Source organism: Doryrhamphus excisus, linkage group LG4 (assembly GCF_037039965.1).
Source record: "Doryrhamphus excisus strain RoL-2023G ecotype Guam linkage group LG4, RoL_Dexc_Guam_v1.1, whole genome shotgun sequence".
NCBI classification, from domain to species: Eukaryota; Metazoa; Chordata; class Actinopteri; order Syngnathiformes; family Syngnathidae; genus Doryrhamphus; species Doryrhamphus excisus.
In genome coordinates this window covers 11,952,263-11,966,630 of record NC_136360.1, presented here as the reverse complement: position 1 = coordinate 11,966,630, position 14,368 = coordinate 11,952,263, and the positions used below count along the sequence as shown (strand labels likewise).

The following is a 14,368-nucleotide window of genomic DNA, read 5'->3' as shown; positions in this document are numbered from 1 at the left end:
ACCTGACAGAAAATGACATTGAATCCACATTTTTTAAAGCTGTGGTCTTGAGTGTATTTTGTTCAATATTTAGATTTATTGGGATGCACCTGTTTTATGTATAAAGATATTAGGAAGCAGATGAACTTTCACGTCTGACTTGATAAAGCTTGGCCTGCTTTGTATGCAGCGGTGCAGCGTGCACGTCATGATGCTCTTTAATAACTCATAAATGGACAGCGGGAGGAGATTTGAGGCGGCGTGGATGGCTTTTTCATACTTTAAGGCTGTTGTTTGTCCTTCCTAAAGTGAGGAGAGTTTGTGTTCCTTCTGCAAAACCCAATATTCTGCAGGTGTGGCTAATGTGGCCAGCGAGTGAAGCAGATGTAACATGGCTCCTCCGTTTTCTCTGCCTCCTCTAATTACCGCAGTTGAACAAAGCTCATTAAAGATAGCGCCGTACAGCCCAGATTAAGTAAATGACACGTACGTTGCTGAAAAAAAAAATAGAACCCTCATCACATTTCTCTTACTGGGGAGAGCTTTTCCTGGTGCTGCAAAGATGGAGCGCACACGGCCATGAAGAAAGAGAAGCAATAAAAGTTTGAAACAGTGCAGTAAAACAAGATGACAAAGGAAGAAAGCGAAAGGTCACCTGACCAGAGGGATGACTGATAGAGGAAGGCGGGATGAGGCCAGCGTGTACTTCCTCTGGAAGATGAGTGGATCAAATGAGAGGTCGGACTGGAGTTCTTCGTTGTCCCTCAATCTTCATTCTTCGTCCTAGCCAGACATTTTGGACAACAATGGGCTTCCATCTTTGTGCACAGTGCACACAGCAAGCTCCATGCTTGGGTGTGAGGAAGATACTGTACCTACATTTAGACACAAAATTAGACATAAGGCTCATATCGTCTCTTTCAAAACAGAACCTCATGGAATAAATTAATCAGCAATCGGCTACAATAACAAAATTGCCCACCATTTATTTATGAATCATGTAAGCAAACAAATGAACCTTGTCCTTGTCGCTGTCACCTTGATTGTTATTGTGCTATTCTCTGCAGCAGAGGACGTTTGCAGCCAGCCCTTTCTCTGAGCCCATCCTGGTGAAGCTCCACAGCGGAATGGCAAGACACTCCGAGGACCCGGAGATGCTGTGGGTGATGGGTCCGGTGCTGGCCGTCATCCTCATCATCATCATCGTCATCGCTATCCTCCTCTTCAAGAGGTCAGTGTGGCGGATGAAGACATACATCTAGCTGTGGTATTTTACAATAACACGCTAAACGACTTCCAACAATGAAAGGCTAACTTCCTTAGCGTTAGCAACAAGATCAGCGGTCCTGTTTTCTGTGAACAAATGTGACATGTGAGGGAAGACAGGCTGTGTTTGTGTGGCTTGGAGGCAACATGCCTTCATAGTGGTCATCCTCAGATCAAACAGAACACGACAACAACACGCATGATGCCATCTTGGACGAGCTCGGCCGGGGGCCACCGAGGTCCCGGCTGACATATGGGAGGAGAGGCTCTGTGGCCTCGGGGCCCCCGTGGGTTCTTCTGTTTCTTTCAGGCCAACAGTTGGCTCGTGCTCCCCGCACGGAGTCCCAAACATCTGGAGCGCTGAGGACGCCGAGATGGGGTCCATATGGCTTCTGTTCTGCTCCACTGTCTTTTGTCATCCCTTCTGGTCCCCTCTCGCGCTACCCATACAAATCAGCCATCATGTCGGCTAGCCTCACCTCATGCAGGAATCAAACAGCGTACTTAAAGGGGACCTATTATGCTTTTTCCACTTTTTTGACCTATGAATATATGTAGTTACAATGTTGTATTCTCGTGTTAAAAGATGCCAAACTTTAACTTAATGGGATTTGCACATTTGGAAGTGAGCCCTAAAAGAAGTTTGGAATGCCACAAAACGTTCGCTTTCAGAGGGCGTTGCAAAACTGTTCCTTTGTGATGTTCTCTGTTTACGAAGCAAGCTCAGATGAAAAATTATTTTCATCTGTCAACGGCATTTCACACTGGACTGTTTTTGTGAACATGAACATGAAATATCTGCCAAACTGATGCTGAAGCCAGAAGCAGCGCGCTCTTGCTGTGCATCCACGGAGGTGGAAAGAACCACAGTGCTCACTGTCTGGAACACAGTAGTCCTGCAAAAAACGTGTAATGACTACATTTCCACGGCCAATGCTGTGCCAAGATTATCTGCAGTTAGTAAACGCGGCACCCTCACGTCTGGCTTCTGAGCTCCATTGCACCAGCGGTGCCTCTGACAAAGTGTGTCCAACAATGAGGGCTCCTCCTCAGTCAGGCGAGGTTGGAGGAGCACCAGCCATGCCTCTCTTTGAGTTCATACTCGGTAAGTCACGGGACTCCATCCAGTAGCTCCTAAACACTTTTCAATTATTTCTCCAAATACTTTCATTCATTTATTTTACTCCTATTTTGTGCTCATTTGTCATTATTTAAAAGCATAAAGTCTGAATTCAGCACTTATAATGAAAAAAACCAAAACGTTGAAGCAAATATTGTTTGAGCCTTTGTGAGCAACTCTACATCAGCTGGTGAGATAGGAGACCTCTGTGATAGTATCATCATAAGGCAGGACACGCCATGTGTTTAGCCAACAAGCTAAATTATCTTTGAGTGTTATGGATGCTCACTGAGTTGACTCATTGGGAAACACCTGACCTACTGGTTTGCCAAAGAATTACACGACGTGCACTCAACCCAGACGCAGAACTATGAAAGGATCACACTTTGCCACAATGGGTTTGCAGAAGCATAAACCTAACGACTTTTAAGTGGATTTTGTATGTACATATGACAGTAGTGCATCAACTGTGACTTAGTCCAAATCAAGTCTTTCTGTGTTTATCTTTGATTATCACTCTGTCAAATTTTAAAACTCAACTTTTAAACTTCTATCTCTTTCTTCTCTCTGCTTTCTGTGGATGCAGCAAACAAGAAAGGTGAGTTACTCTTTTTCATCCTCTTCATTTTCTTCATTTTCTTCCATCTCCAGTGATTCATTCACCCTTTGTTCTTTTTGCTGACACCGTGTTCTCTGACACTTTAGTGTTTCTGCTTACAGTCCATTACTTTTCCAAGCATTTTCTTCAGATGCTCGGAAGTGACCTTATCTGATCTGTAAAAAAAATGTTTTAAGAGTGTCCTTCTTTCCAGGAAACGGACGTCTCCGTCAGCCAAAGACGAGCACTTGGTGGGGGTGAAGGATTCCCTGCTGGCCCACACATCAGACCCCGTAGAGATGAGGAGGCTTAACTATCAGACACAAGGCAAGAACACTCCTAACCTCCAGACTTTATTGTCCAAAATGACCCTGAGTGATGGGCAACATGTTGGACAGGGGTGTTCAAAGTGCAGCCTGAGGGCTATTTTCAACCTGCATCTTTTTTCACCATTTTATAATGAATTAATTATTAATAAGATTTATTGAATCTATTGGGTCCAATAGGCACTCATTAAAAATACAATGCAAAGACATAAAATGGGCTGTAAACCACGATGAGTACATCCTCTAAGACAGGGGTGCTCACACTTTTTCAGCATTCGAGCTACTTTTAAAATGACTGAGACACTACAAAAATGCAAAACATCTATTTATTTTCAAATGTATTGAGGATTATTTGTACGTACAATGTATGTTGATGTACCTTACATAACCAAATGAGCCAATATTGCAAAACACACATAATTAACTATTAACATTTTTTGTAATTACCTGAGTTTACTTTGATGACTTGCACTGAATTGAATCAGCCAGGGATGCATAGTCCGGACAGTAGCTGCTGATAGCCAGGTTAGCCAGGCAAACGCACTTCGAAAAAGACATTGTGAAAAAAAAGTCCACCTCCCATTCCGTATGGAAGTGATATGTTTTTGCCTTTTTACTTGGTCCAGCTACTTCACTCATTTTAGTGACCATAAACTTTAGCGAGGGCTTAAAATCTGACGCAATTCGCCGATTAGCTTAGCACTTTGCATCGTTGTTTACGCATGAGCGGTGACCTAAAGGTCAAAATTCAGTTGTCATCTGACTGGTTGTCCTGTATGTCAATCAAGTAACGGGGATGGATGATAGGCTGACATCGTAAGTTCTGCTGCACTTAGAGACGTTGTTTGATTTGATTGGTCACCCGAAGGGCAACATTCAGTTGTCATCTGAATGGCTGCCCTGTATATCAATCAAGTGGCGGCATTGATGCTAGGATGATATTTTTTTAATGTCACTCCGCGTTCGACCGGTAGATCGCGATCGACTTAATGAGCACCCCTGCTCTAAGAGATGAATTTTAGATTAGATTACATGAGATTTGTTGGTCCCCAGGGGGAACGTTGTCTTTACAACATTACAACAACAACAGTACCACAACAGTAACAACAAACAATCAACATGACAAGTAACGACAACAACAACATTACAGTAACAGCGGGGCCTGCTGTTCGGGGCAGGAATCAGGCTTTTCCCAAAAGACGGGCCCTTTTGAACTTATTTGCTCTGTACCTTCGCCCTGGAGGTAATGGGATGAGGTATTGATTCAATTAGTGGGTGATATCTTGTATTTGTCTCGGTTGGTGACAGAAAGCATAGTGTGGTAACAGTATGGAAGGATAGGTTGAATGACGCCAACTGAAGGTGGGGTGCAACAGTCTTTGTTGGCTTCTTCTTTGAATGTCCATGGTGTGCTGATCAAAGGTGACTTTATTGTCCAGAGTTATTGACAGATATTTGAAGGTGTTTACTGTCTCGGCTGTTTGGGTCTTTATGATGGTGGGGGACTGACGTGAGGAGGGGTTGAACTGTACTGGGTTCAGTTTATCAACTGCTATATTTTGCCCTTAACTCGGGGGTGGCTACGTTTTTCCATCGAGGGCTGCGATGTGGGTAGAGTCACTTTGCTATTGTTCTTTTGTTCTCACTTTGATGTTGTTTCACTGTTTATTTCAAATTAAATACGTCCCAGTATAGCCTTTGCCTAGTCGCCATTGCGTTTATGAAGTGTTAGAGGCATATTATAGGGTTTAGAGCATTTTAGGACTTTTTATAGGTTCTGCCATTATTTGTGATATTTTGTCATTCACTGGGGGTATCGAAAAGTAATATCAGGCTATGGACTATGGTGATTATGGCGCTAGTCTATAAAGGAGACAAAGATCCATTTAGCGTTATTTAGTTAGTTGCATTATCACATCCCACTACTGTATATTGTTTTTCATAATAATATCCCTACACACGTTGGCCCAATGGTAACAGCAAACAACACAAAGCTTTGGTTGTCGTTTTGTTCCTTCTCATCCGTCTGCATGCTGGCGGTCATGATCACCTCCACTGACTCCTGTCCTGTTTGCCCCTACCCCAACAGGTTCCAGTACCCTCAGTTGCCCGACCACTCCAAGTTAGTTGTCCTTCCTTATGTGTGTGTTCCTCGCTCTGCTTCTACCACTACCCCCCCCCCCCCCCCCCCCCACACACACACACACAGCAAGCTGCCACCGCTGTGCACATCAACCATGACAACATAACTTCAAACATGTGTTATGTTAAATACCAAAAGGCTGCAGGTCGCCTCTCTCTGCTCTCCTCAGCATCATTGCTGCGCTCAGAGCACGCTGCTGCTCCGTCACCGTGCATGCATGCGCACGTGTTGATGTGTGTGCAAGCTCCTTCACGTGCATGCTACTGTACTCACCGAATCTTCCCGCAGGGATGAGGCAACATCCTCCCATCGCCACCTGCGACCTCAACGACCACATCGAGAGACTCAAGGCAAACGACGGCCTGCGCTTCTCTCAGGAATATGAGGTATACACACACACACACACACACACTCTCTTCCCATGTGTCTTCTTTCATCTCTCTTTTTGGAACCTATATTCCAATGTGGGACATGCATACATATGCGGGTCAGTGGGGTCTCTCAATCAGAGCATACTTTTTTTTTCCACCATACCCTCCCGTGCTGATATGCCGTAGTATTTGAACTTTCATGAAAAAAAGTCACAGCAGCACATCGTCCGGCAGTCCACAGCATGGGTGTAACACATCCTGTAGTTGGTTAAGTCAGGCCTACAAAGTAAAAGCAGGCCAGTAAAACACAGCTGTATTAGTAGGTCTGATGGAAAGACCAGAATTTTTTTTATTAAAGATGTTCCTTATGTTGACTGTGTGGATCAGTAGGTGTCCAAAGCCATTTTCAGCCTGTAGCTCATTTATATTGGCCCTCAGGATATGTTAAAAATAAAATGAATACATTATTCCTGAGAGACATTATTCAATATTACACTAATTGTGATTGTCACTGATAACACAGAGCTGGATGTGAATTTTTAGTTCAGATAGTCCCTCCTCTAAATGTTCATTGGCCACAAAAACATACAATATGTTAGCTACATTGGACTTTGTGCACACCAGGAAAATCAACTTCCTTTCTCCAAACCTTCCTTCCTGAGGTCGTTCTCCATGTTAAAGTTCACACTGTCTTTAAAGAAGGAAGGGAATCCACCAACTATGCATGAATTATCTCCCTGGTTTCCACAAATAACATTTTGCTGCTTTTAGCTGCTGTAAAGGCTGCTGAGGGATTACGGCTTCTTGATGTCCTACAAAGGGAGCTCATTTGCATTTAAAGTGGAGAATTTCAGAGCAGATAAACCAGGACAGAGGTGTTGGAATTGTGGAGCAAAATGGATCTGCATCAAGGTTTCCTTTCTACTGTGTGAGGCGCAAGCGTTGGACAAATAGCACATTTAGAGTTGAGAAGATAACGTCGTTACGTCGGAACATGTGAGCCCCACTAGAAAGCGTCCAATTACAAGAAATAAGTTGTGTAGTTTTTGTCATCCTGAATGAACATCCAAACGGTAACTCTTAGAACCAGAAATTGAATTGTTTCTTCCTTTGTCCGTGCATTAGGGCAATACTAGTAAGAAACAAATGACATCATTGTGTGTGATTGTTGGAGGTAATGAGACAACCTAGTGACAACGTGTTAAATGACCTTCGACCAATGGCTCACCTTTCAGTCCATTGACCCCGGGCAGCAGTTCACATGGGAGCACTCCAACATGGAGATCAACAAGCCAAAGAATCGCTACGCCAATGTCATCGCCTACGACCACTCGAGAGTCCTCCTCACGCCTGTGGACGGTAGGTGCGAACAAACTGCCGCATCATGCTTTTGACGCAGCGAGGCTCATTTGGTTTGATTTACTGGCAGGGGTTTCTGGCAGCGACTACGTCAATGCCAACTACGTGGACGGCTACAGGAAGCAGAACGCCTACATCGCCACACAGGGCCCGCTGCCTGAAACGCTGAGTGACTTCTGGAGGCTGGTCTGGGAGCAGCGCACCTGCACCATTGTCATGATGACACGCCTGGAGGAGAAGTCCCGGGTAAGAGGAGCATGATGATAAGGGTAGTGTCACCCCCGATGAATGTTGTTTGTGAAGTAGAAATGAAGAAATGAATGGTACTCAGCTAGAGGGCTAGTGATGAAATGAATGTTCTTGCAGGTTAAGTGTGACCAGTACTGGCCCAGCCGTGGTACTGAGACCTACGGTATGATCCAGGTCACCATGTTAGACACGGTGGAGTTGGCCACCTACAGCGTGCGCACCTTTGCCCTCTACAAGGTCAGCCCTCTTTTAGGATTCTTGGTGTTCTGCGTGTGTGTGTATGCAAATTAACTCATTTGCTGCCAAAGATGTATTTTTTTGCGTCTTTTACATTTTTTTTCAACCTGAACGTCCAATCCCAAAGACTGTATTTATACATCTTATTTTTTTGCACGGGAGGCAAATAGGTGATGACGCACAATATTATTTTTACATCGTAAAAATCGGCACAAGGTGGCAGAAACACATTTTATAAGAGCTTAGCATCCATCTTTCCCATGTAATAACATCCTCCACAGCAGGAAGTGTAAAAGCATGGAGGAGTGTAGCGTCCAGGAGGTACACATTTAAGAGAAATGTAAGGCATGCACATGCGCACACAAATGCGTTCACAATTAAGTTCCAAATTGTAAATACTTCCTATTTTCATGTAAAACAAGGATTTTTGTGTTGTTTATGTTGTGGCTAAATCTATATTGCTAAATTTATTTTAAAGTATTAAAATAAAGAAGGCACCCACTTTAAATAAAGTTATACTTCAAATGTATCTTTTCACAAAACATTGTTTTTCTCCATTTTTTGAGACCTGATATTTTACCGAGGCCACACGGTGCATGAGTGGTTAGCATGTTGGCATGTTAGCACAAAGGAGTGAAGTGCTTGAAGCTCCACTCTTTGCTCAGTGATGATAGAAAGCCTCTTGAGCGTTCATTGTAGTCTGCAGAAGTCTACACTAGTATGGAGTAGTCGCAAGTTGCTTTTTTTTAGTATCCATATTATTTGACTATTTAGAGTACCTATAATTTTCTTTTTGCTTGCTAAATATAGTAGACCAGGAGGAGCAGGGTTCGATTCCACCCTCGGCCATCTCTGTGTGGAGTTTGCATGTTCTCCCCGTGCATGCGTGGGTTTTCTCCGGGTACTCCGGTTTCCTCCCACATTCCAAAAACATGCTAAGTTAATTGGCCACTCCAAATTGTCCATAGGTATGAATGTGAGTGTGAATGGTTGTTTGTCTATATGTGCCCTGTGATTGGCTGGCGACCAGTCCAGGGTGTACCCCGCCTCTCGCCCTAAGACAGCTGGGATAGGCTCCAGCACCCCTGCGACCCTCGCGAGGAAAAGCGGTAGAAAATGAATGAATGAATATAGTAGATATTGACATCATATTTAATGTACTATATTTACATTATAACGTACCTCACTGATCCATGTTGTGTCAGAATGGCTCGAGTGAGAGAAGAGAGGTCCGACAATTCCAGTTCATGGCCTGGCCCGACCACGGAGTGCCTGAGTATCCCACCCCGACGCTGGCCTTCCTTCGCAGGATCAAAGCATGCAACCCCCCAGATGCCGGGCCCATGGTGGTCCACTGCAGGTACCCTCTCTAAGATAGTTAAGACGGTAGCAAACTAATAGTTAAGTAATAATTTACAGTAGCTAAGGCCAACTAGTGCAGCCTCGCAGTACACCAGTGGGATGGATGGCCACACTGTCAAGAAAGAACACGGAGGACCTCTTCCTTCTGGTGTTGTTCTGACCATTCTCTGTCCACCAACCAACACACTGCACTGTGTGGATGTGTGGAGGGTGACATATAATGTCAGCACAACTTCTTGTTTCAGCGCCGGCGTGGGCCGCACTGGCTGCTTCGTCGTCATTGACGCCATGTTGGAGAGGATGAAACACGAAAAGTCGGTGGACATTTACGGCCACGTGACATGCATGCGGGCTCAGAGGAACTACATGGTGCAGACGGAGGACCAGTATATCTTCATCCACGAGGCCCTGCTGGAGGCGGCAACGTGCGGCAACACTGAGGTTCCTGCCCGAAACCTGTACGTGCACATCCAGAAATTGAGCCAGGTTCCTCTGGGAGAGGCAGTCACCGCCATGGAGCTGGAGTTTAAGGTAAGATAAGTTCAATGTTAGGGAGGTATTCATGATACAGCATGCTTGTTATTATGATTGCCATATTTGTTCAGCTTCATAAAAGGCTCAAAACACAAGTTCACAGTACTACGACCACAGAGTTTATTAATTTCATGAAATGTTTGAGATTGGCTTGTTGTTAGTTTTTGCAAGTGTATTTAATGAATTGCGGCACTCTCAGTACCTACAAATACCCACTACTACCTACTACTATCACCACCCTGTACCTAATGACGTGTGTTTGTCTGTGCAGAAGTTGGCCAACTCCAAAGCACATACCTCAAGATTCATCAGTGCCAATCTTCCGTGCAACAAGTTCAAGAACCGCTTGGTGAACATCATGCCTTTCGAGTCCAGCCGGGTCTGCCTGCAGCCAATCAGAGGTGTGGAGGGCTCAGACTACATCAACGGCAGCTTCATTGACGGCTACAGGCGAGTCGACCGAGATGATGCTGGAACCGTAGGAGGAGAGGTGCACCTCTAATGAGCGCCTCTCCTCTGCCTGAGGTGTTGGCTGTCCAAACAAACGGGTCGTACCGACGGGCCTGTTGTTTCTCGTCTTTTCTTTGCTGTAATTGGACCTGATGTTTGCCAGATGTGACAGGTCGGATAGCAAATAAACTTTTCTTGCATCTAAAATACACTGAAAGATGCAAGCATCTGTTTGTGTACTCCTGCCACCCTGACCCATGGTGCCAGACAGTGTTGGGCAAGTTGCTTCCAAATGTAGTACATTGCAAGTTACTGTCATTTCAAAATAAGTATTACTGTTATAGTAACTCTCAGGAGTCCAGAAAATGTTGTCGCATCCTGATGACGCTACATTTCAAAGCACATTGACAGTGCAGTCCTCATACTTTTTTTTCATTTGTATGCGCTGTTGGTGAGGGAAGGCACCCACTTTGAGAAGTAAACAGGCAATGAAACCTGACGCCATCTTCCAATTGATGGAAAAAGCTTCTCGTCATTCAATCAAAGTATTAGAGAGGGGGGTGGGTAAGCCAACACTGCCGTGGAGTGTCCAACAGATGTGGGTTTTAATGTTTTTTTTGTCTTTCTTGTGTGTGTAGTGGCAAAGAAATGTTCTACCAACATTTATTACCTTTGTATTCCATTTTTGTTAGTACATAACTTTTGGAAATATACAAGTTATAAAGAGGGACATTACACATTATTACAGTAATTATGAATGATATAAATATGGGATGTTGGCCTTGCCACCCAGCAGCATTAGCTAGTAACATGATGATTATGTCTGATGAAACTGATGATTATGGTTCTGATGAAACACTTAACTTAAACACTTCATCTGTTGGCACACTGTAACATGAAATATTCAAATGGTGGATATAGATGTTCCAAATGCGCACACGGGCTTATCCTGTGCGTGTTTCATTATGTCAACACTGACCCCTGGTGGCAGTATTGTCACACACAACACAACTCAACCGGTTTCATCTTTAACGCAGCCATGAGTGATGATGCAATGTCAGATGTGTATTTGCTGAGGAGTAAACTGACGTGTGTGTGTGTGTGTGTGTGTGTGTGTTCCTTGCAGGCTGCAGAAAGCCTACATGGCCACACAGGGCCCCTTAGCGGAAACCACTGAGGACTTCTGGAGGATGCTATGGGAACACAACTCCACCATTGTCGTCATGCTCACCAAACTCCGCGAGATGGGACGGGTAAAAGATGCATGTAGATGTAGTGCAGTGAAATGTGTCTTCTTTTTTTTTTTTAGGTCTGCATGTCCGACAGTGTGTATATTTGTCCAGGGTACCAAAAACTTGGAAAAGCACCCCTTCCTTTGTTAAAAAAAACATTTTTTAAAATTATTATACTATAAAAATACAATAAAAATAATAGTATAAAACAAAACATTGATATGTATATAGTTTATTTTTTCAACAAAGTTATATGTGAGCAATTTAATAATATAAAACTACAACTAAATAAGAACATGTAACAATAGCAACACAATTATTCCATCAATCCATCTTATTAATTCCATTTCATCTTATGAAATACAATTCTTTGAGCAAAATAAAGGAAATAGTGTAAGATAATTGTATACAATTGGGTCCTCATTCACATTTTTTTTTACTTTTTGCCAAAACCCTCCTGCATCCTGAGTTTGTAACAAAAAAAAAGTAAAATAACACAACAAAAATGCAGGGATATTTTCAAAATAAAATTGAAAGATATCAAAAATATATGTCTTATCTTATGCTAGTGTTGAGCCAATACTGATACTACTCTTTGTATTGACACCATCGATATCTGGATTGATCCACCCGCCCCCACCTGAAACACACCAGACACTGCATCTTCTCCTTTGCTCCTTCAGGAAAAGTGCCATCAGTACTGGCCTGCTGAGCGTTCGGCCCGCTACCAGTACTTTGTTGTGGACCCCATGGCAGAGTACAACATGCCACAGTACATCCTGAGAGAGTTCAAAGTTACCGACGCCAGGGTAAGCAGTGTCTAATCATCTTCTATTGCTTGACTTTTGTTATTGTTACTGTGACTTTAACACTCCACCGGACCACGTCTGCCAGGACGGCCAGTCCAGGACCATCAGGCAGTTCCAGTTCACCGATTGGCCAGAGCAAGGTGTGCCAAAAACAGGGGAGGGATTCATTGACTTTATCGGCCAAGTCCACAAAACCAAGGAGCAGTTTGGGCAGGACGGACCCATCACTGTGCACTGCAGGTGAGTTTTGGACGAGGTTTAGTATACATTTTGGTTCCAATCCAAAAGAATTTACAGTTCCAGTCTGTTTGCATTGGGGCCCAGCGGGGCAGAGACCGACCAGATCCAACAGATGGAGCTGTGGTGGAAAAAAAGCTTGCTGTGTGTGGCAGCTGTCACTTTTTAATGTGCATTACTGCCACCTATAGGACTGGAGTGCAGTTTCTGATTGTACGGGTGTTCATAATGAACTGAATGTTGTTTTATTCATGTGTGACGTTAAAATTCCACTACATCATGAATATCCACCATTAGAAAAAGACTCAATGCTCAATAATGTTTGCCCACTCACCAGTGCCGGCGTGGGGCGGACCGGCGTGTTCATCACCTTGAGCATCGTCCTGGAGAGGATGAGGTATGAGGGTGTGGTCGATGTCTTTCAAACAGTGAAGACGCTCAGAACTCAGCGGCCCGCCATGGTGCAGACTGAGGTATGAGACTCCACATGGTTACCCTACCTTTCACACTTCCTGTTCTGTGATGTGTCCTGTGTTATAGCATGTTGGTTGTGTGCCGTCAGGACCAGTACCAACTGTGTTACCGGGCCGCCTTGGAGTACCTGGGAAGCTTTGACCACTATGCAACATAACCCATCATGAAGACACCCTCGCAAGAGTTTGGTGTCCAGCTCCTACAATCCGACCAGGAGGTGACAATGTGGGCCGAGGAAGAAGTGCCCGCAGACTGGGGGGGAGGAGTCAGACCGCCTCCTTGCGATGCGACTTCTGTGGCTATCGGTGAACCCTCATGGACCCTGACACGCACTCTGAACATCCAACACTCCTCATTTCTCTTCTGTTGCAAATATTTGCCATTTATTTTTTTACGTCTTAATGACTCTCTTATGCTTTTATTTTTTTATTAACACTGAAAATGTGTTGTCAAAACGCTCCAAGGTGTTATCATAGTAATAATTATTATTATTAATACTGGAGAGCATATACTCACTGCTGCTACATGTTTTTGTATCATATACATCATATTCTATTTACTCACACTCTTTTATTTGGGGTAGAGGAGCTAATTTTTGTTCTGACATCCACAAAAATATGTCCGCATCATACCAAGAAGAAGGGAAAAGACCACATGACACAGTTTATTGTTCCTAAATACTGGTTTGTTGCTTCAAAGCCTGCAGAGGAACAATATGCAGTCGTACGCCATCCACTGGATTCATGTCAACACTGAATGATTTGACAAAATGTCACAGCAGGTACTCGATTTGATGGAGAGCAAGAATGCCTGCTGGGTCAAGTTTAGTTGTCTGTCCAGCCTGTGTTGTGATGACAGCTGTTTCACATCAGTAAAATGTAAGAATAATGATATAGTTGTCTTGGTGTTGTTAAATTAAAGTCACTCCAAAGCCCTAAATCCTGACGAAAAAATGAATAGTCCAATTGCTTTTTTAAAAATAAATGAATAAAAACATCATGAACATATACGATGGTGCTTCAGTCATCAGTGGAGGGGGGACTGAATTACGGTAATGAAAAATATTTTATGTTGTCTCTTGCATATGTGATCGCCTCTCTATTTTTAATAAAATAAAAGAAACATGAAAATAAATGGCTTTGAACACCTAAATGCTACGAATTTACGTTTTCTCCTGTCGCAGCTGTAATTATTCAGTCCTACTTCCTTCTACAGTACAGCTGGGATAGGCTCCAGCATCCCCCCACGATCCTCGTGAGGAAAAAGCGGTAGAAAATGAATGAATGGATTAATTAATGAATGTCCTTCTACAGTACCTTCCCGGTGACTAAATGTGGGAATTCTTACTTAATCCAGGCCTTTTTTATCCTACTATTGGCTAAATGTGAGAAGCTACATGAAAAAATGACAGTAATAAATGCTGACAATTTTTGCATAACAGCAATAGAATGGGGGTGAGGGAGACTAGAACCGGTAGTTGATCTGTAATGTCTGATTGAGTAAATTCATTGATGGAAAAAGAGATAGTATACGACGGTTCTTGGGGGCATGTAGGTGAAAGAAAACGGGTTAGAAAATAGAGCCGATGATTGGTTGTTGGTATACGGAAGTCCCTCCTTGCA

General features: G+C 43.6%; 1 protein-coding gene across 11 annotated transcripts in view; it reads left to right on the top strand.

Annotated features, from left to right (window-relative positions):
* Positions 1-13,890, top strand: part of ptprfa (protein tyrosine phosphatase receptor type Fa) — a 68,884-nt gene extending 54,994 nt beyond the window's left edge. For 5 of the 11 annotated variants that reach the window (XM_078790178.1, XM_078790179.1, XM_078790183.1 and 2 more), the window contains 16 exons: positions 1,047-1,210; positions 2,952-2,963; positions 3,178-3,290; positions 5,379-5,411; positions 5,721-5,818; positions 7,039-7,162; positions 7,233-7,408; positions 7,529-7,648; positions 8,854-9,008; positions 9,256-9,541; positions 9,816-9,994; positions 11,121-11,247; positions 11,910-12,035; positions 12,121-12,275; positions 12,610-12,745; positions 12,835-13,890. In XM_078790178.1, coding sequence (XP_078646304.1) covers positions 1,047-1,210; positions 2,952-2,963; positions 3,178-3,290; positions 5,379-5,411; positions 5,721-5,818; positions 7,039-7,162; positions 7,233-7,408; positions 7,529-7,648; positions 8,854-9,008; positions 9,256-9,541; positions 9,816-9,994; positions 11,121-11,247; positions 11,910-12,035; positions 12,121-12,275; positions 12,610-12,745; positions 12,835-12,903 — 2,073 coding nt within the window. In that variant the 3' untranslated portion in view covers positions 12,904-13,890. The remainder of the gene's footprint in view (positions 1-1,046; positions 1,211-2,951; positions 2,964-3,177; positions 3,291-5,378; positions 5,412-5,720; positions 5,819-7,038; positions 7,163-7,232; positions 7,409-7,528; positions 7,649-8,853; positions 9,009-9,255; positions 9,542-9,815; positions 9,995-11,120; positions 11,248-11,909; positions 12,036-12,120; positions 12,276-12,609; positions 12,746-12,834) is intronic. The other 6 variants (XM_078790181.1, XM_078790182.1, XM_078790186.1 and 3 more) reach the window with 3 other exon arrangements.
* Positions 13,891-14,368: the final 478 nt, after the last annotated feature.